Source organism: Pyrus communis, chromosome 12 (assembly GCF_963583255.1).
Source record: "Pyrus communis chromosome 12, drPyrComm1.1, whole genome shotgun sequence".
Classification (NCBI taxonomy): domain Eukaryota; kingdom Viridiplantae; phylum Streptophyta; class Magnoliopsida; order Rosales; family Rosaceae; genus Pyrus; species Pyrus communis.
The window spans coordinates 22,933,998-22,960,145 of record NC_084814.1 but is presented as its reverse complement, the minus strand read 5'-3'; the positions used below and the strand labels follow the sequence as shown (position 1 = coordinate 22,960,145).

General features: G+C 38.3%; 5 protein-coding genes across 5 annotated transcripts; 4 read left to right on the top strand and 1 right to left on the bottom strand.

Annotated features, from left to right (window-relative positions):
* Window positions 1-1,410: 1,410 nt before the first annotated feature.
* On the top strand, window positions 1,411-6,446 carry LOC137710660 (probable aldehyde dehydrogenase). The gene is made up of 16 exons (XM_068449745.1): window positions 1,411-1,670; window positions 2,333-2,412; window positions 2,675-2,778; window positions 2,871-2,938; window positions 3,124-3,181; window positions 3,314-3,427; window positions 3,639-3,722; window positions 3,839-3,943; window positions 4,083-4,196; window positions 4,379-4,510; window positions 4,607-4,696; window positions 4,811-4,900; window positions 4,975-5,184; window positions 5,601-5,711; window positions 5,990-6,069; window positions 6,155-6,446. Exons 1-16 carry the CDS (start codon window positions 1,585-1,587, stop codon window positions 6,291-6,293), a joined length of 1,665 nt encoding a protein of 554 aa, XP_068305846.1. The 5' UTR covers window positions 1,411-1,584; the 3' UTR covers window positions 6,294-6,446.
* A 1,072-nt stretch (window positions 6,447-7,518) lies between these two features.
* Window positions 7,519-8,685, top strand: LOC137710204 (uncharacterized). Its single transcript, XM_068449147.1, has one exon. The coding sequence runs from the start codon at window positions 7,519-7,521 to the stop codon at window positions 8,683-8,685; it is 1,167 nt and encodes a 388-aa protein (XP_068305248.1).
* A 160-nt stretch (window positions 8,686-8,845) lies between these two features.
* Window positions 8,846-11,483, bottom strand: LOC137710765 (tRNase Z TRZ1). Its single transcript, XM_068449887.1, has 8 exons — window positions 11,244-11,483; window positions 10,298-10,460; window positions 10,137-10,207; window positions 9,922-10,017; window positions 9,686-9,799; window positions 9,516-9,584; window positions 9,321-9,395; window positions 8,846-9,245 (listed from the first exon to the last, which is right to left on the bottom strand). Exons 1-8 carry the CDS (start codon window positions 11,475-11,477, stop codon window positions 9,171-9,173), a joined length of 897 nt encoding a protein of 298 aa, XP_068305988.1. The 5' UTR covers window positions 11,478-11,483; the 3' UTR covers window positions 8,846-9,170.
* A 1,269-nt stretch (window positions 11,484-12,752) lies between these two features.
* LOC137711300 (uncharacterized) lies at window positions 12,753-19,446 on the top strand. Its single transcript, XM_068450528.1, has 13 exons — window positions 12,753-13,956; window positions 14,077-14,254; window positions 14,552-14,664; window positions 14,785-14,886; window positions 15,455-15,524; window positions 16,084-16,139; window positions 16,910-16,960; window positions 17,070-17,174; window positions 17,580-17,624; window positions 18,108-18,213; window positions 18,300-18,505; window positions 18,706-18,792; window positions 19,099-19,446. The coding sequence occupies exons 1-13, from the start codon at window positions 12,919-12,921 to the stop codon at window positions 19,264-19,266; spliced, it is 2,325 nt and encodes a 774-aa protein (XP_068306629.1). The 5' UTR covers window positions 12,753-12,918; the 3' UTR covers window positions 19,267-19,446.
* A 2,213-nt stretch (window positions 19,447-21,659) lies between these two features.
* LOC137711169 (isochorismate synthase 2, chloroplastic-like) lies at window positions 21,660-25,981 on the top strand. The gene is made up of 15 exons (XM_068450377.1): window positions 21,660-21,857; window positions 22,059-22,247; window positions 22,683-22,927; window positions 23,250-23,367; window positions 23,469-23,585; window positions 23,680-23,823; window positions 24,000-24,074; window positions 24,172-24,240; window positions 24,344-24,462; window positions 24,643-24,700; window positions 24,835-24,945; window positions 25,076-25,160; window positions 25,305-25,402; window positions 25,497-25,589; window positions 25,692-25,981. The coding sequence occupies exons 1-15, from the start codon at window positions 21,744-21,746 to the stop codon at window positions 25,737-25,739; spliced, it is 1,683 nt and encodes a 560-aa protein (XP_068306478.1). The 5' UTR covers window positions 21,660-21,743; the 3' UTR covers window positions 25,740-25,981.
* The last annotated feature ends 167 nt before the right edge of the window (window positions 25,982-26,148 follow it).

Below are 26,148 nucleotides of genomic sequence, written 5' to 3'. Positions count from 1 at the left end.
AATTACCAAGGCGGTCTTAGTCCATTTCATGATTTTTACAGGTCGCCCACCAGGATGGATTACCGGCAACAGAATTCGAACCTAAACCTTGGTCTAGCACAAAGAACAATCTTCATCAACTCAACCAACATTCGTTGGCAGAAAACATATCGTGTTATATGAGAACTACGTAATATAACAAGTACGCTTGCTAGAATATGAATGAACATGCATTTATATCATATTATTCTAACATATGATATGATTATACCACGTAACTGTGTTGTAGTCTCACAATTTTTATACTTGCAGGGAATATCAAATGCCCAAAAACACGATAAAAATTACAAAAACTAAACAACAGCCTAGTTGGGTTCTCGAATATATTGAATGTTGAAGGTCAGGCATTGACTGATGGTCTCAAAGCTAGTATTTCGAAAGGCTTTCAAAACATGGATCTAAATTGGCATCGATGCTATTAATGGTGCTTTGCTCTACCCATTGGTCTCTTCGAAGTTTGGTTTTGAATATTTAAAAGATGGCACGTCGCTTTTATCACTTTTTTTTTTCCCCGCAAGGTGAACTTTGTTGTTGATGCCCTTACTTTTATTGCGTAGTCTAATCGATATTTCTAATTCAATTATTTTACTGTTGAGGCTCGTTTAGTGTGGATGTGGGATCTAATAGATTCTCCCTGATATGGAATCAGAATTTTATAATAATGAGGTCATAATTTGGCCAAAAAAACTTCATTGGATCATTTCGTTGAGTTTCTAGTGGGTATCTGCCGAGTCATGATTTCTGTCGAATCTTGTCAAGTTAGGCATTTTATCGAACATTGGTTGCAGACCATAAGTTGCACACAAAAAATAGGAGAAGAAAGACAAATGAAAGACTGAAGAAAATAATAATAATAATAATAATAAACACTATGGGCCTAGTTCCCAATATGGTCTCAAAGTTAAAAGACTAAACAATAGAGGATGGACCAGCCCAGAATAACAGTTCACAGCCCAAAGTCATGCCCAAAAAGTGCTAAACCAATCAAACTTCATGCCCCACTGGCACTGCAATTTCCTGTGAATGCTTGATGATGATCAGACCATGAGTGTCCACTGTAAATATTTGGTATGCTCCACATGCTAGTCCTCCCCACAACCTCGAAGTTTAAAATTACGATTTTGTGCCATTGGGACATGAAAAACCCAACAAAATCCTTTCGGATCTTTTGGTGAAGATTTCAACGATTCGTGAATTATGTTCATTTATCTTATATAGTACGGTCAGTTTTTATTAATTACTATATTTTTAAACAAAAATATTTAAAATAATTTCGGATAACATATCGTAGAACGGGAATGGATACGATTCAGTGATCCGTCTCCCAAGGATCCGGTGTAAAACTGAGGTGGCAGGTGGCAGGTGGCAGGTGGCAGCAGTCAGTAACAGATTGCAGTCATAAATCCAGGAACAGAAAACGCAAAGACTGCGGCGTGAGAGCGAGTCAGTGACAGCTTCAGCTCGACCTGTGACTTATCCATTTATATTTACAGTTACAGAGAGGACCCAAGAAATCAAATTTCGTTTACTTCTGCATCCGCCACCATGAACAGGATTCTGGTTTCAAGGCAACTCAGAACCACAGCCCCGCAAACAGCCTTGAGCTGGTTCACTTCACTCAACATCTCCAGGTGTGATTCTCTGTTTCCTGGATGAATTACTGGATTTTGCTTCCTGGGTTTTGTTGTAAATGTTTAAAAAATATTTGGGTTGGTGTTGCTTTGAGGATTATATGCAATTTTGGATTTTGGGTTTTCTTGTTTTGTTGATATCTGCCTTTGTGGTTCAAAAAAGTCGCAATCTTTTGCTCTGTGTGATCGAATGTTTTGGTTTGTTTTTGGATGATGATGAACTTGATTTGTTTAGGCTGATTGATCGATGCCGATGATTTTTGTAGACTCGGATAACTGGAAATATGTGTGTTTTTTTAATCATCGTGGATGGTTTGTTTTGGTCTGCAGTTATGAAAATTTCCGTCCTTGTTTTGTGTTTAATTGGATCGATGTTCCCATGTCATCAACCTCTGTAAAATGTTTTGCATTTGGCTTTTAACTCAAAGACATACTGTACTTGTAAATTTGTGTAATTGTCGATGATAAGAGTGGAATATCTGTATCTGATGATGTTTCTGTAGTTGCATTTGTTATGATTGAACAAAAATGCTGGGGGATTGGTTTTAGGCGGCCATATTCCTGCCGTATAATTGAAGAATTTGACAATTTTTGTATGTCTTACTTGTAATGGCGTTTCTAGCGATAATCTTTACAGTTTCAGTTTCCCCATTTTATGGCAGATCTATTCATGGGGTACCCTTTGCAACCGTTGAAGTGGAAGGGATATCGGGTTCACAGCCTGCTGAAGTTCTCAACTTGGGTATGTTCACACATTTTAGCAGTATGTGTCATTTGCAGCTGAAATTGGTTCCCATGAAGTGCTCTGCACTCAGAACAGTCATTGGTCTTGGAGTTATAACTGAAGACTAAAAACTTGAACAATTTCCTTGCATCGACTTTTTTGATAGTATTTCCTTTGTTAACTTTTAATACAATGGTGTGTGGACCTCTTCATTTAAACTGACTGGGAAAAAAAATTAAGGATTGAAATCTATTAAAAAAGAAATGTCGTATTTTTTCAGTGCAGGGTAAATGGAAGAACACTAATAGATGGAACACAATTTTGGATCCTTTAAATGGGGAGCCATTCATTAGAGTTTGTGAAGTTGATGAAACGGGAATACAGGTATGCCTGCAGATTGTAGTGACCGCAACTATTTTTTTTGCTATTTATGACCGCAACTATTTTTTTTTTTAATTGTTGAACTGGTATTGCAGCCGTTTGTGGAGAGCTTGTCCAGGTGCCCGAAACATGGTCTTCACAATCCGTTCAAAGCACCAGAGAGGTTTGTGTTTATTATCATTCTGTTCCTTTATTCTCATTCATTTGTAGGCATCATGTGTTTCCTTGGATTTCACAAATAGATATCATATCAAGGCATATAATTTCAACAACTTTTCTGTTAGAGTTTGATAGTGATATTCTTTAAAATTTGAAAGCAAAATGAAACTGATAGTCCATTTTTTTCAGGTATCTTATGCTTGGGGACATATCTGCAAAGGCAGGTCATATGCTTTCCTTGCCAAAGGTAACAATTGTACAGCAGACAGTATTCTTGTTCTTTTACCTTTTTCCTGTATTTGAATTGAGACTTATGCAGTTCAACCTTCTGACATATATGGTAGTTTCGTTAATAATTTTATGATTGTATGGCTGTCAGGTTTCTGATTTCTTCACAAGATTAATACAAAGGGTTGCTCCAAAGAGTTACCATCAGGCTTCTGGTGAAGTTTATGTCACTCAAAAATTTCTTGAGAATTTCTCCAGCGATCAGGTACATTCAGCGCAGTTGACCTTTATGTTTTCGGTGTATATATGAAATGTTACTGTACTCGTATACCTTGTCCCACATGGGATAGGCGTAGAATAACATTTCATTTATATACTCTCGGTTTAAGCACATTACAATTCCACTGCTGTAATCAAATTCACATAAAATCCTCTTTCAAGTTTCGTTACTATCTTGGTTAACACATATGTGGCAGGTCCGCTTCCTTGCAAGATCTTTTGGGGTGCCTGGAAATCATCTTGGACAGCAAAGTCATGGTTTCCGTTGGCCTTATGGTCCTGTAAGCATCATCTTTGAACATACTTGGTTTTTTTGTTTGTACCCCCAAAACCTTAAGCTCTTAGAACAAATTTTGTTATTTTCATAGTTGGATATGATAAAAGACTCGTTTTGCAGGTTGCAATCATTACTCCCTTTAATTTTCCACTAGAAATTCCTGTACTTCAGTTGATGGGTGCACTTTATATGGGTAACAAACCAGTCCTCAAAGTTGATAGTAAGGTATGCTAGGCTAACATTCTGAGTCTAAATCAATTGTTTGATCTATTTGAAACCCTTTATAGTTAGCTTTTAGATACTTTTTTCTCTTTGCGATCTCTTCTCGTTATAATTTAACTGGTGAGCAACATTTTTTTTGTAGGTAAGCATTGTTATGGAGCAAATGATGAGGCTGCTTCATTACTGTGGGCTACCGACAGAGGATGTTGACTTCATAAATTCTGATGGGCAGACAATGAACAAGCTACTATTAGAGGTTGGTTCAATGTGCAAATAAATTATTTTGAAACTGCGCAAATAAATTATTTTGAAACTGTGCAATAATCTCTGGAAGAGACCGCTCATAGCTTTCATCCACATATTTGCGTTCCTAGAGGTTACACTACTAACTTATGACGTGTTGATTGAATGAACATTTTACTTCTATTGTGTCAACAGGGAAATCCACGAATGACCCTTTTCACTGGTAGCTCAAGAGTGGCAGATAAGTTGGCTGGTGACCTGAAGGGTCGTGTTAAGTTGGAAGATGCAGGATTTGACTGGAAGATTTTAGGGCCTGACGTTCATGAGGTTTCTTACGACAATTTTATGTTTCTAGAGTATACAACTCTTTCTTTGTAGAGTCACGTCTGTTATTGATTTAGCCGTTTCCATTTCTTATCGCAGGAAGACTATGTTGCATGGGTCTGTGATCAGGATGCATATGCATGTAGTGGTCAGAAGTGCTCTGCACAATCGATGCTCTTCATCCATGAGGTAAGACTCTCGGTTTCAAACCTTCTGGAATCTGTAGTTCTTTGTTGAGAAATTTCAAGTTCAACGAAACTGTCAACATTTTTATTATTGTTGATCTTTTTTATATTTGTGCAGAACTGGTCTAAGACGTCACTTCTATCCAAAATGAAAGATCTGGCTGAGAGAAGGAATTTAGAGGATTTAACCATTGGCCCTGTCCTTACAGTATGTACATTACTTGTCCTGTTTTGTACCAACTTAACAGCCTATCTTTTTACATGTTTATGTTGTTGATGCAGTTCACGACCGAAGCAATGCTAGAACACAAGAATAAATTGCTTCAGATACCAGGTTCAAAGGTACTCTTTGGGGGCGAACCTTTAACGAATCATTCCATTCCACCTGTATATGGTGCTATAGAACCTACGGCCATTTTTGTTCCACTTGAAGAAATACTGAAGGACAAGAACTATGAACTCGTAACAAGAGAAATTTTTGGGCCATTTCAGGTAACAAAGAAAAAGCGTGCTACCAAAGTTATTTCTTTTCCTCTCATATTTTTTGTAATTTACCGAGCTTTATTTACCATATTCAATTTACTGTTCTGTCAAAGTTTGTGTGGCGAGGACTTGCAAGTTTCCTTAGAACTGCACATTGGTCTTTATTATTCAAAAGATTTATAAAACTAGACAACTTGAAAGTTGGCTGGTGCTTGAGAAGACCACCGAGAGTAAACATTTGAGCTTCTTATTTTGTGCTCGAATACTGAATCCAGGCTGAGGGACGAGCAGAGAGAGCTCTCTATTTTTCTTTTTTCCTTGTGCATCTTTTATTTGGATCATTAATACTTTTTTCACATCTAGAAAGTAATTGCTACTGTGGGACAATTTTTCACAGCTACTAACGTTAATTTATTTGCTCCTAGATTGTCACCGACTATAAGAATGATCAACTCCCATTGGTATTGGATGCTCTAGAGAGGATGCATGCACATTTAACAGCTGCTGTCGTTTCAAACGATCCACTGTTTCTACAGGTAAGATTTGACCTTTGTCTCTTTACAATCACATATTGTTTTTAGTTTGAAATACATAATGAACATCATACAAGTTTACAACCCTGGCTTAAAGAAGTTTGTAAACATTAGTTATCGTATTAATACAAACTAATGAACCTGATGAGCGTAACATTTGAAACCCGCCTGGCCCTTGGAGCCGTTTCATGAAATCTTATTAGTTCACTTCTAACTAAAAGGATGGATTCTGAATCAACTGCCCAGTTTCCATTTTCCTTATTCCGAATGTCTATTTGCAGGATGTTATTGGGAACACGGTAAATGGAACTACTTATGCTGGACTGAGAGCAAGAACAACCGGAGCTCCACAGAATCACTGGTGAGTACAAAATCTCTTAAAACTTTGAGTACTTCACGAGAATATCTCTGAGCATTTATACATGTCAAACAATGATTTGTGACAGGTTTGGACCGGCTGGAGACCCGAGGGGAGCTGGCATTGGGACCCCGGAAGCAATAAAGCTGGTGTGGTCTTGCCATAGAGAAATCATCTACGATGTTGGTCCACTGCCAAAGCAATGGCAAACTCCACCTTCTACCTGAGAGCGTCATTAGGACTCGAAGAGAAGAACGGGGCGCCTTCATAAGCATGTAGTTGTAGGTTCAGTTACATCACTGATGTAGGACATAGCAGCTACCGCTGACCATTTCGACATTTTCTCTAGTTAGAAATAAAATGAAGGGGATTTTCTTCAAGTCTTCTAGTTAGTTTTTCTTCCTCTTGCCTTCCTTCCTTTCTGTGATATCTGCCTCATGGAGAAAGGGAGTGATACTTTATTCTAGTTGAGGATCATATGGGAATTGTTGAAATATTCAATCAGGAGAAAAAATCAATCATGAGTCTCTTACAATTTATTAACAAAGTGAGAATCACGAACGGTCTAAGCTAGTGTATGGTGGACGTCTTGATAGGTTTAAGTGTTTTCTTAATTTTAAACACTTCGAAATTAATATTGGCGGTAACTAGTAGCTCAGCGTCTAAACTAGACCTGGAGGCTGGAGACTGGAGGCTTTAGATCGCTGGCTTTGTTGTGACAATAATTGAAAAAGTCTTTCCTGCTATAAATAGGTAAAAGTTAGAAAGATAACCTTTACTAGTGACAGGAGCGAAGCAAGTGTAAAATATTATAACATAAGGGGATGACAACTAAAAGATGGAGGGATAGATAATGATGTTATTGATCTTTCCTTGTTATCTGTATATCTTGAAAGCATAGAGAGCGCTCTATTTATAGAGCAACTCCAAACAAATGTACTAATTATACATTGAAATTTACAGCACATACCTTTTGACAATACGATCCGTCTTCATTTCCTAAGCCAATATCACTTTGTGTGGGCATTGAAAAATCTACCAATATTTTCAATATCACTGTGGGCTTTCATTAACCCACCAGTATTTTCAACATTTCTAAATTTACTATTATTTGTAATAAAAAAATAATTAACAAAAACTTTTGACCAAACAAAAAAAAGTAAAACGGGCATAAGGGCCCAACATCTGTATAGATCCATTGGATTTTAGGCCCAATAAAAAAAATGGGCCCAATATTAGCTAAAACCCTATTTCCTCTTTCGTCTCCGCGAACTAAAACCCTTCCTCAACTCTCTCTCTGTCCAACAAGAATTCAGCAGTCAGCGCCAGTTACTTTTTCCCAATCTGTGCACTTTCCGCCGCCTCCGCCGCCGCACTTGCCAAAGCTCCGCGCTTCTTCAGGTTCGCACGGTAGTCTGCTTTTCTTAATTTTAAATTTATAGATTTTCAGCCATGTCGTTGCTCGAAGTCATTGCCAGAGCCTCGGCCAAATCCCAAACCCAAGTCGCCCCATCAGATTACCCCATTGTTCTTGACCCTGAACCCATTTTTGATAATTTGAAACCCAAATTCGACGACCCAAATCCCTCGGCAGCTGCAATCCCATTCACCGGATGGAAAATCTCACAAACCGACTCCGAGCTCATCGATTCGGGAAAGAAGTTCTTCACCAAGCTCCAAAAGAAGCTCAAAAACCCAACCAGTTTCACGAAAGTTGAGTTCTTGGGAACCTTAAATTCGTTTCTCGAGAACATTTGGGAGAAAAAGAGAGTTGGGGAATCGATTGGAGTCGATTCGTCGAATGATGGGTATGCCCGGGTTTTGATTGAGAAAGTTGGGAACTTGATGGGCAATGATGTTGCTGGTTTGGTTTTGGAAGCCTGTGTGGTGTTGGAGATTTGGGATTTGGTAGGTGCTTTGATTGCAAATGGGGTTTTCCCCAATTCTTATTATCAGCATTTGGTTCCGAAAATCGTGGAAAAGAGGAGGTCCGAGTTGGTTTGTCTTTGTGTTAAGCATGCTTCTGATCTTAGGTCGTCGGAGTTGCTGCTGATCTTGAAGTACTTTCTGGATCCGCCTAAAGACGGTTATGCTAGCTTTGTGGATGCGAGGAAGGAATGGGAGAGCCGGGCACTGGCCACGGTTGAGAAGGCGGGTGATCAGAGTCTCTCCGACAAGAAACTAAGAGTTGCAAAAGATGCTGCAGTTTTGCTCATGGTAGCGTATGATGGATTCTCTTCGGCAGAACTCTGTCTGCATTATCTGTTGGCTTCGAAGAACCTCGACGAGGTGATGTTGTCTGCTGCGATTAGTAAGTTGAGTGGGAAGGAGATGAAGAGTTTGCTGCGGTATTTGGGGAAGTGGCTGACGAAATATGAGAGGTTTCCTCAGGCATCAACAGCATCAGGTTTGAAGGCTTGTGATTGGGTTCCTAAACTTGAAGATGTTGTGAAATGTATTGGATTGGTGCTGGATGAGAATTACTCTGCATTGGTGTTGCATCCGGAGTTTCACGAAGAGCTGAGATCGATGAACGAATTGGTTGCTTCGGTGGCCTTGGAAGCAAGGTTCTGCTGTTCTGTGGCCAGTGTAGCTGGTAAATTGATGGCTGAAGTTTGAGTGCAGAACTCGCTTCCATTACTATGTTTTATTTTCTTCCTGAATTGCTTTCGTGAAATTGTAATTTTTTTTGCAGAAATTGCAGTAACTATAAAGTTCTAAATTTCGAATGTTCACGATTCATCTGTTTTACCCTTAAAACTATCTAAAATTAATATATAAGATCAATGAACTTGAGTATGGCTACAAATCAGCAATGGCTAGCCCAGCTCTTTAATTTTGATCAATAAGGGGAAGAGAAGCTACTGAAATACATGGGATTTATACAAGAGGAACACCCGATAAGCAAATAAAAACCCGAATAGGCTGGATTGCCTAACTATGTGTTCTCGTACTCATTTCTCGATCTTGTGTCAGCATACCACGATGCTGAAGATCCGCCTGCATCAGAGGTTTCTCGTGCCATATGCTTGTCTTCAGTGCAGACATTTAAGTTGCCAAAATTGATGTCATGAAAAGACCAAAGCAGCTGACTAGCTTTGCCATCAAATACCTTCTGTAAGTGCAAAAACTCGGCCTGCTAAAGGAGCAGGCAATGCTGACACAGCTTGTTCAATTTCCTGGTAAAATGCAAGCATGAACGTCAATAGCTCAATGACAAAGATACAAAGCAGCTACGGAACTGACCATCATACCTGTACTGTGTATCGAGCGGAAAAGTGAATAAGAAGAATTGCTTTGTTTTCAAACTTCTCTGCATGACTAATTATCTGAAAGAAAGCCGTCCAGGTATGACAAGATCAAACATTGGGGGAGCCTAGATAGATACAACGAAAATCATAGATTGACGAAGGCAGGCAGTAAAGAATCTAATGACTCTGGAGATGAACCTCAGATAGATGTATGTGTCCGTAGTCTCTGGCATGCTCCACTTTAACCGAGTCATCTACGAAGGTGCTCTGTGTGAAAGACAGGAAAAAAGTATAGCACATTATACACTTAACCATTTACAATAGCCCCACACCCCACACATGCTATGAACTTTAAGCGAGTGATTCACCTCCACAACAAGAATCTTTGCCTTCAGCACATCAATATTACTACTGTCAGTTATGAAGTCCGACATGGTATCTCCTGTAAAAGCAACTTGAGGTTCTGTAAAAGTGTTTGTAATCTGCAAATAAAAGAGATATGCAATCAAGAGTGGAAAATCAATCAGTACTTGTCACGAAAAAAATGCAATCAATTTTAAACGAAAAACTAAAAAGTAAAAGCGATCTAGGATTTTAAAGACACCTCAACACCTGATGATTTCAAGTTTTTAATTTCATTCCCAGAAAGGCCAAGGTACTCCTGCTTAAGTTTTTGTTTTACGGAGTATACTACATAACCCTGTCATATATCATGCACAGCTAGTTAGTATTTCAATAAATCTCAACAAAAGCTATTGCTCAAAGTCTTAGTAGAATTCCGAACGAGAAAGTGTTACAAATACACAATAAATGGGATACCTGACTCGGTATTCCATGGTAAGTCCTAAAGGCTTTTACAATGAGATCCCTTCTCATAGAGAATTCTTCTCCTGCAAACATAAAGTGCTTAAGATAAACAGGAAATCGATTCTGCAAGTAGAAGGCATAAGAAGAAAAATTGTCATCTGATCAATGATTACCAACATCCAAGCCAATAAGGTTATGCTTCAGCTCCGACTGGTCCATTTTTCTGTGCACCTCAAAAAGTTGTTCCACGAGTTCTTTTATACACTTTGGTACAATTATCGTCGGGGGCTTCATACTGTATAAACCACGGGTTGCAACATACATGGGCAATCCTCCCTATCATATAGATATAAATCATGAGTAGAAGTGCAGTACCACTGACCATGGCCAGATATTATCACATTAATCAACAAAAATGGTCCATCCATAAATGATAAGGAAAATCAAATGATGCAAACATGAACCATTTTTTAGACCTTTTTCTCTCTTTTCTTGCGTTTCTTGGGTTCTAAGCATAGTAACCAAGATATCCCTTCTTCAACCATTTAACAACGCAATGCCCTGTAACCATCAGAAATCTTCGGCTTTCTGCTCACGAATTTTCCCATACATGCTAGTTCTTCAAACATTTCCATTATATTTGACCCCGTATTTAAGATAGTTTAAGCTTATAAAATTCCATTAAGGTCCTCAAATTATCATGTGTTTGTGCAGAAAAAGGTCGAAAAAAACCATGAACAATCACGCAGTACATATCATTTAGCAGCATTACCAATCTATCATTTACCAAACACTTAATACAAAAAAAAAAAATATATATATATATATACACACACTTGTATCGAATTGAAAACAACACCAAATCAACAAAGAAGCGCAAAATCATGTCACTTTGTATCATTCAAGTACTTCAATGACTAAAAGAAGTTAGTTTTCGATAGAAAAGCTAAAATCTTTCACCATCACAAGTACATACAAGAAAATCCCAACACCAGCAAGTCAGTGGAAAACCAAAAATTCATCACTTATCATCCATCGAGTCGAAAAAATAAAACCCATCCATAAAAACAGGTAATTAGCAAAACCCATATAGCAAAACGAGCAGAAGGAAGCACATACAATGTGATCCATGTGGGCGTGGGAGATGAAGAGGAAGTCCTTCGAAATAGCACGCTGCGGGCAGCGACCAATATCAAAGGAAAGGTTGAGACTTGGGAAGATTATGCAGGTTTCATGGCCGCCAATGGACAAACCTTCAATTGGGTAACCTTCAATGGTCAATCCCCTGACTTTTTTGGAAGCTGGGTCGGGTTCTGAATTGGGTTTCGGGTCTTTGCTTCTACTTCCGGCCATTGACAAATTAACTAAGAAGAATCAGAAAGGAAGAATATGGGGGATTTTAAGAGGGTAAGGAGACGAACGAAGTTCCCCGTTCTCCTGGTGAATAGGGTGCAAGCAAAATGTTGGTCGACCACCGTCAGATTTAATCCAACGGTGGAGAATCTTCAACCACTGACCAATACAATCTTCGTGATAAGAGTGTAAGCAAGCAAGGCAAGAGATTAACTTGAGCACCATGCCGTTGATTTATTACTTGGACGGCTAATGATTAATATTTTACGTGATCCTTGTACCGTTGATTTATTTGATATACTTTAATGATTAAATGATGTCAAATTCAAATGATTTTTGGTAGATATAAGACATTGAATAGTAGGCTTATTTTTAGCTACGCGTCATGAAACTTAATTTTGATCAAACTTAATTTTGATTTCACTTTGCCTCTGTAACTTAAAAGTCATCATTTTACTCTTTAAAACTCAAAATTCATTCCACTTTGGCTTGTAGACTCTCTTTTATTCTTAAAACTTATAGGTCGCCTCTAAAAACATATGTGGGGACCCAACACTTAATAAGACTACATCGCATATGCAATAAATTTGATTATAAATTGCCATTATGCGTTAATGTCTAACCATCAAAGAATATTAAGTTTAAAAGAAATTAAAAAAAAAAAGAAATTAATTAGCCTGGAGCACTCAAATCAAACTCACATAAGAAATTAACAGATCTAAGTTAATGTAGAGCAAATTTTAAGTTTTATAAAGACGACTTTTAAGTTTTAGGAGTAAAATAGGATCAAAATATGAGTTTCAGAGGGCAAAATAGAACGAACTTTTGAATTTCAGGAAGTAAAGCGAGATTAAAATCGAGTTTCAAAAATTATAGCTAAAAATAAGTTTTTAAATTATGAAATTTCTATTGTAAATATACGTTATTTGTAAATGTGAGAATGAATCCAAAGAAGGAAAGCAAGTATTATTCCAACAAAAATGTCTCTCCTCAATCTGGGAAATTTCTATTGTAAATATACTTTATTTTGTTCTTATGTTTCCATTAAAAAGCCTCGCACGTTTTTGAGACCGAAACGGCGGGTGCATTGGAAAATTAAAAAAAAAATTAATCAAAACGATTTAAAAATTTTGAATATTAACAAAATAAATAGTATCAGAATTATTTTTTTAATATAAAAATAAGATTTTTCTTTAAAGTAAAGATTTTTCCGTAGAAGTTTCCAAAATTTTACCGCTTTGCCTCTCCCTCCTACAGTTCAACTGCAAGTCCGAAACAATTTTTCAGCTTTATTTTTTTTTTTTGGTGGAATATTCAGGCCATGCTTCTCCTCTTCTCTTCTCCGTTGACCGATTCGAAACCCTAGCGTCCCTCACAGTATCCGAAACCCTAATTTCAATTATTTCCCCACGTTCTGACGATCTTCAAATCAGAGCTCGTCATGGACCCTCAGCACCAACAATGGCGGCATAGGCCTCCAATCCCAGGTACCCTCTGCCCTATTTGCTCAGTTTCTCACTTCCCCTTTTGCCCTCCGCATCCGCCCTTCAATAAAAACCCGATCTTCCCTTACGATTCGGGTCATCCCTTCCAAAGACCCGGTTTTGACCCTTATATGGGTACTCAGAGCCCATTCGTGGGTAATCTGAATAACGGGTTTGAAAATCCCAGGCCGTGGCAGAGAACCCCTAATTTTGACTTAGACACATATGGTAAATTTCCGTACAGAGAAGGTTTGGCGGCGCCGCCGCCGCCACCACCGCACGGTCCGCCACCAGGGCCGCTACCGTATGAATATGGTGGCAATGCGTACGTTAGTGAAGGTGATAGGAACTTTAAAAGGCCGAGGGTCGATGGTTCGGGTTTAAAGACGGAGTTTAACCCGAACAATGCGAGTCTTTCATCAGATAATGACCGCAGATTGAAGCTGATTCGTGATCACGGTGGGGCGGGATCAGTTTCTGATAGTAATACTGTCTCGAATAGCGGAATGAATAGGTATGCTGAAGAAAGTAATGATTCTAGGCCTGTGAATGAATCACAGCATTCCCATGTGAATGCACCATACTATGATCATACCAATCAGCTACCACAACCCTACGGAATTCAGCAGCCTTCTGTGAGACAGTCACTTGGGCAGCAACTGCCTGGAGTTGCTCAACAAGGCACCACTCCGAATATGTATGAAAACGGATGCTACTTTTCGACCCCTGCTAGTGGTAGATTTGTTTCTGAAAATGCAGGTCATCTGCGGGCTTCTCGATCATTCAGTGGGCAGCCTCCTCTTCCCACCACTCCACCACCTCCTCTTCCAATGGATCCGCCATCAAAATCGTCATCTTCATTGTTTCCAGTTTCCTTTGGGTCCTCACCAATGAGGTCTTCAGCCTATCCGCCATATCCTGAAGCCCACTCTCCGGCGCAGCCTTATTTTCATAGTAAGCCATTTTCACATGCTTCTACTGGCTATATTATGGAGGTATAGTTACTTCCTCGTGTGCTTTTATGGTTTATCTTGCATTGTAGTTTGCGTTGCATTTTTCAATTAGGCTTCTCGCCTCCTAATGAAAACTCTTTTTTCCCTTTTGTAATTCCGAAGCAATCTCATGCTGCCCATCAAAACTCGTCAAAGCAGTATGTAGGAGAGGGATATCCATTTCCACGAAAGCAGTCATCTTTGGATAAGCCAAAAGTTATTGATGCCTCACACTTATTTAAGCAGCCACATAGAGTCTCTCGTCCAGATCATTTTGTGATAATCCTACGAGGCCTTCCAGGTACCAAAGTTTGTATTTGTAATATGTGCAGGTGGTATTTATTCATTTCTCAGAAGTGCCCATTGCTTTCCTTAAGTCCCTTCGAAAATGCTAACTTTGGATCACTAGTCGTCTGCCAGTCTAATACAGAAGCAAATAATATTTAATTTAGTGCTTGATCAGCAGTCTAAAGCTACTTTCATACTTACCCCTTCAAAATTGAGCTGAAAACTACAGAACCCCCATCCATCCCACTTACTTTCGGAGTTTTTCACCTTTGACCGTATTCTGGAAATCTTACAATGTATTTGATATCAGGTAGTGGAAAGAGCTACTTAGCAAAGATGTTGCGAGACTTAGAGGTTGAAAATGGTGGTGATGCTCCACGAGTCCATTCCATGGATGATTATTTTATGACAGAAGTAGAAAAGGTTTTTTTTTTTTCTTGTCTCTTGTTTGCCTCCTATTACTTTCTCAGAGCCGTCTTTAGTGTTCTCTGGGCACTTGAGAGAATTTTAACTGAAGTGTTATGTTTTTTTTTTGTCCTAAAGGTTGAGGAAATTGATGTTTCAAAATCTTCGAGTTCAGCTAGAGGCAAGAAGGGAGTGGTGAAGAAGGTGATGGAGTATTGTTATGAACCTGAAATGGAGGAGGTAATACAGTTCAAAATATTCAAAACTTAAAGAAATTTAGTTTGACTTTAATGTCTCATGTTGAAATTCTTGGCCTTTTTCAGTTTTACAATTATGTTACTTGATTAAAATTTACAAAGTTCATGCCTTTTGGGAGCTGTTATGTAAATTCTGTCGTGTCGGGCAAAATTAGCCCTGGGACTTTGTCTTGGTCACTGTTGTATAAAAAGGCTGCTATAGAATTTGATTCCACCACCTTTCAAGTGATCAATATATATATTGGCACTTTCATTTGTTATTCCAGTAAATTACCACTTCAACTTTTGATAAGTTTAATCTTTCTGTGTGCAAATTGCAAATAGACAACTTTAGTATGTAGTTGTCTTAAATCCTTGTGGAATCTCTTTTGATCAGGGGGTGGGTGGTAGATGTCGGTTATTTATTTACCTCGTGTCTTTTTTTCCTCTTAATTTCTTTTTGCAGCCAATTATGATTTTGACATGCCTAGGGATAGAATGATCAAAGACTTCCATATTTCCATTCATGTAAAAATGGCATCATTGTTGATGTTGTCATGTCTTTTCTCCAGGCTTATCGGTCGAGTATGCTAAAGGCGTTTAAGAAGACCCTTGACGAGGGTGTTTTCACCTTCATAATTGGTATGCCTGCCCTTTTTTTTTTCCTTGACCAAGGTCAGAAAGCATCAAACTTTATATCTCTACTCGCCCCTCTCCCCCCCACCTTTGCTAGCTATTTATAAAGGCTTGGGAATTTCTGAGATTTCCAGATGGAATTACTTGCGAATTTCGTAAAATATGGTGAAAGTTTTTTGCTCCCACGATGTTTGGGCAGCGTGTACTTTGATTTCAGTAGCTCACACTGGTGCTAAGCGCCCAACTATGAGACTTGTCTCCCTTAAAACATGGATGCATAAATGACCTGCCTGAATTGTTGTTTAGATAGGATTTCAAACTTGTTTTTCATTATCTTAAAAAAAAAATTGTAGTCTTGAGGCATAAAATGATAAAAGTGATTTGAGGTTATTCTACCCGTACTGGTACAGGCATGCCAGTACCTTTAGTGAGCAAAATGATCTAGTTTGATTGTAGATTAAGTGATGATGCAGTGCCCATGCACTGCCTTCATTTTAACTAACTACAGATGCAGTGTTGTATGGAAATTGACCCTTTTGTTGGTGGTATGTGTGCTCCGTCTTAGTGGATGACCGCAATCTGCGGATAGCGGATTTTGCTCAGTTTTGGGCAATTGCAAAGGTATAACTTCATTTCTCTCTTTCTCACAACCTCTGCCATGTGTTCCGTAAGTGTCAACTATTTGTGTAATGCGTTCACCATTTTCATGAGAAACCGGGTAGTGGCATCATGTTTCATAGACCTTGTCCAATGTAGCCCAGGCACTTTATTAGAGAGCTAACGAGAAGTTTACTAGTGTGCCAATATTCTAGATTAGCAATGCTGCAATCTGTAGTTTGTGATTTTATGTATTAGCTTTACATTTTCTTTAAGTAGGTAGATGGGGTATTTTGATGTCCTGTCTAAACAAGCATCAGTTCTTCAACCAATATTGTTTTGGGCTCTATAATCTATTTGATTATGTTCAAATACGGAGACTTTGTATAGACATGGGGTTAATTACATGTGGCTGTAGTTTGGACTTACAGAGGTTGGGTTTCTTATGTGCCTTACCTACTTACTAGGTTGTAAGGTGGGATTTAGGTATCAGCACTTCGGTTTTCATTTATTAGGTCTGGATATCAAGTTTAGTGGTGCTTTTTTTGTAAGTCTGCTACCCACGTAAGGAATCTGATCAATGCAGGCACCAGGCACGAAATTTCGTGTAATTTTCCATCTGGAAGCAATTTTCCTCATTTTTACTAATATTTGTATGATTGGTTGTTTTTCTAATATTCAATGGGGGTTGAATTATGGCCCAAAAAGTCATAATAATGGTGGTTGATCATATAATACTGAGTTGTGGATTGTCTATTTTCTGCTTCACTCATTGTTCTTTGTTTTCTTTTCAGAGTTCGGGGTATGAAGTTTATATACTAGAAGCTCCATATAAGGATCCTGCGGTGAGTATCATATTTGTGTTTTATGATAATTCTCTTTCTTAAAAGCAAGGGTAACATTAGCCATAAAGTTGGAAAGGTTTTTTTTCATATATATTTTTGTTAATTTCAGGGTTGCGCAGCTAGGAATGTGCATGGCTTTACCCAAGATGACATACAGAAGATGGCTGGACAATGGGAGGAAGCTCCATCCCTATACTTGCAATTGGACGCCAAGGTTTGTTGTCATTTAAATTTACCTATCGCTTTAGGTTAGGATGGAGGAGTTCAAAGCAAACATCAGTTGTAACCTGTAGGTATAAACTGTTGAACATGGAGGTCGAGTTAATGCTTTTTCATTGATAAGTTGTAGGATGACCATTAGTTTTTTTGGCCAGAAAGTTAGGACGGCCATTAACTTGTGAATTTAAAAGAAACTATTTACTTGTGGGCCCATGAGAGCTATACACCTCCACCTCCTTCCCATTTGGGGTCCGAAACTACTCAAGGATTCAAATCCAGGACTTAATAGGGGGAGGTACCACTACAAGGGCCAGTGAAAGTAACACAAACCAGGGATTATGTGATCACTTATATTTGCTTACGGGCTTTTGTTTGACATTGTGTATTGCTGGCTTGACAGTCATTATTCCATGGAGATGACTTGAAGGAAAGTGACATTCAAGAAGTAAGTTAAATCACATTTGACTCTTTTGCTTTTCTTTTATTTTGACAACAGTTCTCTGGTATCAGATATGCCTGAATTGCTAAGGCGAAAAGAAATGTGTATATATAGTGTACCAAGCAGATTACCACATTGTATTGATCATGTTGACCATTCTGTGAAGTCAATGATCAACAGCGTTGTGGTTGTCGTGCATTCACGTTGTGTGGGTGAAACACCCTGTGGATATGTATCGACTTGATTACTTACTCATTAGACAACTTAGAATTGTACCACCAATCATTGATTAAACTCCAATGGCTGGTCACAAAATCCCAATAGACCTTTTCTTTTGGTAGATAAATGTCAGTTGGATTTTAATCCAATGGCTAGTGAGTGAGTTACTGTGCTTGCTGGTGACTAGGAGATCATTACTGTATATTTTGGACCCAGATCTATTTTTATTTTGGTTTGATATGAATCCATTTTTCATATGAGATCTACCAGGTGGACATGGATACAGAAGATGCTGATAATGATGGTTCACCAGGGTTGGACGAAAGAAAGCCTGAAAAGATCATAGCACCCCCTGCTGAAGATGATGCTCAAAATGGTATTTTGGGCTTATAATTCTTTCGTATTTGTAATTATGTGAGGGGTGATTTGAGTTAATTAGGTTTTGTAAATCTTAACCTTTAGGCCCTTCAAATGATGGGAAGAGCTTCGATGCTGAAGAAGACCATCCAACTGAGGAAGTGAAAGAACTAGGTAGGAGTAAATGGTCAGAGATATTAGATGATGATGATACTGAAAAAGCTGATGGTGTGAAGGGTAAGTTTAATGCTCTTTCTGGATTGATTCAAGCTTATCGCAAGGAAGCAAAATCTGTATGCTGGAGTGACCAGGTATGTATTTTCTCGTTCTATCATTTGCTGATGTAAATGCTTAGTTGATATAAATATTTTAGATCATGACTCGTTTTTATAGTTACTATCAGTGCAATAATTGATCGATAACTTACCTTTAGAACAAAGGTATCACGTTATAGTGGTGTTTATGTATACATATCTCTTAGTCGTTGCAACCTTGCTCTTCCTTCCTCCAGGTTGGCTATACTGGGTTTTCAATAGCAGCAGCAAAGAAGGCGAATGTCTTGTCTTTGGTGATTGGACCGGGTTCTGGATACAACTTGGTTAGTGTTACTTCGCTATCATAACACCACTACATTATGCCTTTCATGATATAAATTATAAAGTTGAAACCTTCGACTCTGAAAAGAAACCTTGTGTTCAAGAGTCGCATAGAAATTAGATGTAGCTTCGTCTTTGTTATTGTACTTTCTTTTCTGCTTGGCTAGTTGTTGAGATACAAGGTTTCCCCTTCGTTTACAGAAACAGTTCTTGTAGTATACGCGTATGCACCATCTATGTGTTGTATCTATTCCTTTATAGGTCCAGCAAGATGATCTCGTTAAGTTTTTTACTTCCAACACCTGCAGAAGTCCAACCCGTTACCCGAAGAAGAGAACTCTACTACCCATAGCAGCGGTGAATCGAAGAAGCAGAAAGCATTCCAAGAGCAACTTCGTGCAGAACGCCAATCTTTCAAAGCTGTTTTTGACAGGAGGCGGCAGCGGATTGGTGGACTTGGTTTGGGGGAAGAGTAGTTCATGCGAGTTAGGATTCTTCCCTTCAAAAAGTGTTGTTGGAATATCATTTTTTGTTAGTAGATGAATATAGCTGTGTTGTTTGTTGTGCATTGACACTTGAATGAGGTGGATCAAAAATCCCTCTGATTTTGTAGTCTTATTACTAGACCTGGCAAATGGGTCATGTTTTTCGTGTCATACTCGTTATCTTAATGAGTTCTTACAGGTGACCCAATAATGACATGAATCATAAATGGATCATATCGTTTGGCATCAGGTTAAGGGGTCATGCAATAATAGCCATGTCTAATGTATAAACCTTGCAAACTGGTCGTGTTTGTGTCATTTATGTGTTATACCCATTATCTTAATGGGTGATTTGACAATGATCTGATTTGTTGACCTATACTTAATGGGTGATCCAACAATGACTTGAATTGTTAACAAATTGACTTGAAACTTATTATTTTCGTGTTATTTTGTGTCAAGTTAATGAGTCGTACAAAAAACTACAGGCCTAAGGAGGCACAACTATCTACCCCCATCGCACGCTCTATTGTATGAATAACTGAGGTTGATAGGATGTAAATGAATCAGAAGAATAATCATATGTTTCTTTAAAAAAAACCCATATATTTTTGGTTTTTTTTATTAGCACCTCACAATATATTGAAGACGCTCCTTATTAAAATTTAATCTTAAATGACTTACATATTTAATATGTAATGACAATTTTGACCTTATAAGGTTTAAAAAAAAAAAAAATCCAAATTACTTTTCACATGTATATCCCAAGTTTATTTATCTTCTTCTACTCATAAAACTACTCTCATCCTCCGTTGTAGAATTAATGAAACTTCAAACACGTTAATTGGAAAAATTATTCTTGATGAATGAAACGTGAAATCAACGTTTCGAAAACTTTACATGAAGTAAGACTTCGTATTTTCATTGTTTTAGTGATTTCGCCAAAATAATATCATAGTATTGATTCTTTTGCAATCATTCAGTTTAATTGGAGTGAGACTAATGAGACGCTCCATTGATGATATATGCAATACTTCTATTGATGTCCAAGTCAAATCGAGCAGTAGTTTAGACTAAAATAACCAGAGACCTTTAGCTTACAACTGCTGTTTGGAAGTTTCTTAAGGTCTTTGCAATCTCCAATATCCGGAGAAGAAATTTTTTGGTGAGACCAAACTGATGGAGGCAACTCCTTTATATCACTGCCACGTAAACTTAAGAATTCAATATTGCCTGGCATCTTCGGAAGATACTTGCGACTCGTGCACCCTCCAAGTTTAAGAAAAGTAAGCTTGTCAAGATATTGAAAATATCACGAAACTTCAACCAAACTTTTACTGTAAAAAAGATTTATATGACCAAGTTTTTTACTTCGAGAAAGATTTGGAACTTCAGTTAGGTTTTTGGAGGAACGCATATTGAAAACTTTTAAATTCATAAGATTATGTAAAAAATTGAAAAGAAACAGCAAGAATCAATACCTTAGCATGATTAATTTTCTGCATGATTGCATATTATAAAAGCAGTAAAAAAAATAAAATAAAAAATAAAAAACTACTGATAGAAAATATAAGGTATATAGTGAGAGTGTTGGGTTGTGAGGGTACTATAGGAAAGTAAATGAGGTGCATTAAGATAAGTTTTAATTAAAAAAAAATATGAGGTGTATTAAGTACGTGAGGTGTATTCAACAATATGTAAGGTTTCAATATAATAAACCATATTTTTAAGGAAATATACACAAATGGAATTTGTTGCAAACTTTTCATCAAAATTGAAACCCGAAAATATTAAGACGTCAATAACTATACAAATGTGGGTTAGGTCAATACGTCGTCAAAACATTGGTGTTTTTAATTCACTTATGGTTTTTAAAACTGATTCTATTTGTATTTATTTTCAGTCTTTATATATCGTACATAAGAAAAGATTAGGATCCTAGCCGGATCTTGATTGTGGGGGATCAGATGATTAATTAATCGTGTTCATTCATCTTATATTGCATGATCACAAATTATTTTAAAATTAAATATAGACAATAACTAACAAAAACTGATCGCATAATGTACAATAAACAGACACGATTGATTGATCTTCCAGATTCTCATACAAAGAATCCGAAAGAGATCCTCGAAGGAGAAAGATTCCCTCCCCTTCTAATCTCTCTCCCTTTCACTTCACTCCTATTTGAACAGTTATGATTTAGCCACGTCAACATCTTATATTAATTTTTTTTAAAAATAATAAGATAAAAAATAATATACGAGAGGAGAGAAGGGAAATGAATGAGAATAGAAGGAGAGAGAATCATACTATATCTTCGAAAGACACTTTTCTAATCCCGAGACTAGATTAGAGACATGCACGTGTCACATTTCCCACCAAACATCTCTATAAAGCATTGGAGGAGAGCTCCATCACCTATCGGCAGCTGAGACCAAAGCTCTCTCTCTCTCCTCCCCCTTCTCATGGCCGCTGCTCAAGCAGCTGCAGCTGCTCGGCCATGTTTCATGGATCCCGAAGCAGCCGCCAAATGCAGCATCACAGTTTCCAGCAGGCAAACCATTCATTTCTCGCACCATGTAAACCTACTTCATTCCTTCTTTTTCCCTCATATATGCGCCCTGATACGATACGGGATGTTACTGTTACGTTATCTTAAGTCAATGACGCACTGCCATGCGAGAAAGTTAAGACGCAATAGCAGTCCGTTGTTTGCTTGGGAGGCATCCCAGTGTAGATAAGTTCATGTCATCTAATATCCTCCTCCTTTGTGTGAACAGAGGTCTCAGTTGCGTACACTTTCCATGAATGGTTGCCAAGGAGACTCTCACCTCCCTTTAGGCACCGTTGAAACGCGCTCGTTTCCGGCGGTTCCATCACCTTCATTGGCTCTGGACCGGCTCAGCTCCGCCATTTCGGAACTGAAATCAAACCCGCCTCCGTCTTCCTCCGGAATTATACGTCTCCAGGTAAGTTTAAAATGCTCAATGCCATTCAAACTCAATTCTTACTTGCTCCTGTTCGGTGTGATCTTCTCTTATCTGTTATTGCCTAGTAGGCCAAAAAAAGCTTTGTTTTTAGAGCAATGGGATTGTGCCACGTGGTTGGGTAGCATTGGACGGCATGGGCTACATCCCTATCCCTTATCCTGCACTGCTTAGCACAATGCACATGATATCATATGACATAACGAATTGCCTTTGGTTTGGAAAACAAAAGGACATGCAGATTACAGTAACAAAAACTAAGTAGAAAATTTCTCCTGATCTCTGATCGTTAAAATATTCTTTCATGTTACAACGCGTCGCATGTAGACTAGTTATATCATATGACTGTGTTTTAGTACCATGTAGTAATTAATCTTAACTCATGTACTAGTTATACCATGTGCATTGTGTTTTAAGGTGCCAATCCAGCAGCAAATTCAAGCAATCGACTGGCTTTACGCCCAAGACCAATTCCTTCCACGCTGTTTCTTCTCCGGCAGATGCCAAACTAGTCATTTTTCTGATCTTTCCATTGATTACACCAATGGAAATGACCAGAATCAATCAAAACACAAGTTGGTCAGCGTTGCCGGAGTGGGGTCTGCAGTTTTCTTTCAGGATGTGCATCCCTTCTCGTACAGGCATTGGAAGTCCTTAAAGAGGTAAAACAAGAAAACATATTGCGACAAGTTCAGTGTCCTTCCATTTAACCTTTATATTTTTCTCTAACTGTAGCTGGAGTGGGATCCATATGGACAACATATCAGTAACATATCGATAACATAGCAATTGTCATATTGATATCAACAATATAAACAACATATAAATAGTTGATATGTATTTATATATTGTTGAAATCGTTGCTGATATGGATCCCCACCCCCCCTCCCTTACAATTGAGCGCGCGAGCCCCCTACGAAGGGGAATGATTTTCAAAATCGAATATATAAACTCAAGTCTAATTTTCTCATCTCTTGACTGAAGGTTCCTCTCTACAGAATGTCCACTTATTCGCGCTTATGGGGCAATCCGTTTCGATGCAAGAGCCAACATATCATCTGAATGGGAGGCATTTGGTTACTTTTATTTTATGGTTCCTCAGGTAGAACAATTATTTGCTTTCGTGCAGTTGTTTCAATCCATAAAACGTGTTTGAATTCTCGTAAGTATTTATGCCATCTGCTGCTAGATACTCAATGACAGGTTGAGTTTGATGAGCTTGAAGAAGGTTCAATGCTAGCAACAACCATTGCGTGGGACAATGCGCTTTCGTGGAACGTAGGACATGCAATTGATGCACTTAAAGCTACGATGCATCAGGTTCAGATAATCTGACCGAGTTAAATCTGCTTCGTGTAGTATTTATTGAAGATATTCATGTTTTATTTGTATATGAATTCTTGTGAATATGCAGATATCTTCTATTGTTTTAAAGCTTCGAAGACAAGTTCCTTCGACACTAATGTTAAGGAATAATAACATCCCGTGCAAGACGTATTGGGATCTTGCTGTTAATAGAGCTTTGCAGAAAATAAGAAGCAACTCAGCACTTATTAAGGTACTAGCAGCAGATAGTACACGTGCGTAACAGCAGAAAATAAGCGAAGGTGCGTCTCAATGCTGTTAATAGAGCTTTTTGGTGTGTCAAGCTTGTTTTCAGCACTGAGATGCACCTTTGCTTCATCTTTCTCTCTCCCTCCCTCATTAACGAATCATCTTGTGTTGGGAATTCAGGTGGTACTCGCGCGTAGCAGCAGAGTAATAACAGCTACTGATATTTATCCCATAGCATGGTTAGCGTGCTTACAGGTATTTTTTTTTTCTTTCTTCAAGCTATCAACCGGTGCATTTTCTCCGTAAAGTAATAAAAAGTTATGATTGCTACATCTGAGCTAAACTTCATCAGGTTGAAGGTGAAAATGCTTATCAGTTTTGTCTTCAGCCGCCAAATGCACCAGCGTTTATTGGAAACACGGTAATTGTCTCGAAAAGAAAAAATTACACATTACAACTTATTTATGTTCTATGATCGTCTTGAAAGTTGTTTGAGTTTTGATTTTGATGATCCTTGTGAATAGCCAGAGCAACTGTTTCACAGAAAATGGCTAGGCATTACTAGCGAGGCTCTGGCTGGAACCCGAGCCAGAGGTGAATCGATGCCCGAAGATCTTGAAATAGAACTCGAGTTACTTTCCAGGTTTAGCTCGACCTTTCTGATTCATTTTCGTGATGTTATACTTTAATTCCACTGCTTGGAATAGTCTTGCAAGTATCCAACCTCAGCGTCAAACGAGCATGGAATCCGTGAGAATTTCTCTTACATCCATAATTTTAGTAAGTTTCAACTATTTAACAGCCAATAACATTCTCTTTGCAGTCCGAAGGACCACCTTGAGTTTACCATTGTACGAGAAAGCATACAACGAAAACTGGAGGCAAGTTTACTTTTGGGTATTTTTATGTCTGAAATTTCGTTGTTGATTTCATGTAATGGGGAATAAATCGGTGCAAATACTGAAATCTGTAAACTGAAAGTAAAAATCGTGGTACATACTTTCCTGTTTTGCAGAATGTATGTGACAGTGTCCAAGTTGAACCAAAGAAAGCAATCCGTAAATTCCCTCGAGTCCAACATTTATATGCTAAATTGGCTGGCAGGTTAAGAAGTGAAGATGATGAGGTAACTACATTGCATTGTTTTACTTGTATTCTGCAATCCACTAGCTTTATTTCTGAAGGATATGTTCAATTTCTGCCCCATAGTCCTTGTCAAATTGAAGTTTTACGAGCTATCTGTGTCGATCTTTCAGTTTGACGTATTGTCTTCTCTTCACCCAAGTCCAGCAGTTTGTGGATTTCCAACAGAGGAGGCACGGCTTTTAATTGCGGAAACAGGTCCATCTTGCTACTACTTTGTTTTTGTTTTCTGTACGCCTATAATCCTTTGGCTCTATATACCCAATTCATCTAGCTGTTTTGGCTCAAATAGAAGATTTTCTTGAAGACTGAGATTTCTTTATATTCACAAAATTCTTTCAGAAGTATTCGACCGAGGGATGTATGCTGGGCCGGTTGGTTGGTTTGGAGGAGGAGAGAGTGAGTTTGCGGTTGGCATTAGGTCAGCATTAGTGGAAAAGGTAAACCAAGTGTATTATTTTGCATACACTCTTTTACATAGGCATGTCTTCATTAGCACGCCGAACTCGTAGCACTAACCCTTCTGGATTCTAGGGTCTCGGCGCGATGATCTATGCTGGAACCGGCGTTGTGGAAGGAAGTAATGCATCGTTGGAATGGGATGAACTCGAACTCAAGATTTCTCAGGTGTGTGTTTACTTTCAAATTTGCATTAATGTGTATAAACAAGCATTGAGCATGAGAGTAGAGGCTTCAATAAACTTTTACATGTTTTGGTCAATGATGCAGTTCACCAAGTTGCTTAAACTTGAAGTGCCTCTAGAGATAAAAAGCTGATATACCGCGAGGACTATCAACCGAAAAAGGTCAGCGCAGTTCCGAAGTTCTCAGTCAGAATTCTTTGATGACGATATAATTTTTCGTTGGTTGCTTCCTTGGGTGATTTCCCCAATGGCGAGCGTAAAACAGATTTGATTTGTAAAAGTAAAGTAGAAAGTCGAATAACCTTTGGAGTCGGGTATTCTTTTCGCACTATATATTATGGATACAAAAGTAATGAGAAAATTCAAATTCAATACTGTCAACTGATCGGAGATAGGATTTCATCGCAAGTGAGAAGGTAAAATTCAGAATATATCATTGTATCTTGACCAATGTTTTAAAAGGCTCGCCTCAGGGCGCGCCTAGGCGCCCTGTGAGGCTGGGCTAAGGGTTGCCTCCTCTGTTTTGAGGGAGTGGGCGGAAG

Bases quoted from the DNA above. Each gene is read 5' to 3' on its own strand.
- LOC137710204 (XM_068449147.1), top strand. From the start codon at position 7,519: ATGTCGTTGCTCGAAGTCATTGCCAGAGCCTCGGCCAAATCCCAAACC.
- LOC137710765 (XM_068449887.1), bottom strand. From the start codon at position 11,477: ATGGCCGGAAGTAGAAGCAAAGACCCGAAACCCAATTCAGAACCCGAC. The intron at 9,585-9,685 runs GTGAATCACTCG...TCTTTCACACAG, and splicing joins CAAAGATTCTTGTTGTGGAG to AGCACCTTCGTAGATGACTC. The intron at 9,396-9,515 runs GTTCATCTCCAG...GCTTTCTTTCAG, and splicing joins GACACATACATCTATCTGAG to ATAATTAGTCATGCAGAGAA.
- LOC137711169 (XM_068450377.1), top strand. From the start codon at position 21,744: ATGGCCGCTGCTCAAGCAGCTGCAGCTGCTCGGCCATGTTTCATGGAT. The intron at 21,858-22,058 runs GTAAACCTACTT...TTGTGTGAACAG, and splicing joins CCATTCATTTCTCGCACCAT to AGGTCTCAGTTGCGTACACT. The intron at 25,161-25,304 runs GTCCATCTTGCT...AAATTCTTTCAG, and splicing joins GCTTTTAATTGCGGAAACAG to AAGTATTCGACCGAGGGATG.
- LOC137710660 (XM_068449745.1), top strand. From the start codon at position 1,585: ATGAACAGGATTCTGGTTTCAAGGCAACTCAGAACCACAGCCCCGCAA. The intron at 2,779-2,870 runs GTATGCCTGCAG...CTGGTATTGCAG, and splicing joins TTGATGAAACGGGAATACAG to CCGTTTGTGGAGAGCTTGTC. The intron at 5,712-5,989 runs GTAAGATTTGAC...GTCTATTTGCAG, and splicing joins ACGATCCACTGTTTCTACAG to GATGTTATTGGGAACACGGT.
- LOC137711300 (XM_068450528.1), top strand. From the start codon at position 12,919: ATGGACCCTCAGCACCAACAATGGCGGCATAGGCCTCCAATCCCAGGT. The intron at 14,665-14,784 runs GTTTTTTTTTTT...TTTGTCCTAAAG, and splicing joins TTATGACAGAAGTAGAAAAG to GTTGAGGAAATTGATGTTTC. The intron at 16,140-16,909 runs GTATAACTTCAT...TTTTCTTTTCAG, and splicing joins AGTTTTGGGCAATTGCAAAG to AGTTCGGGGTATGAAGTTTA.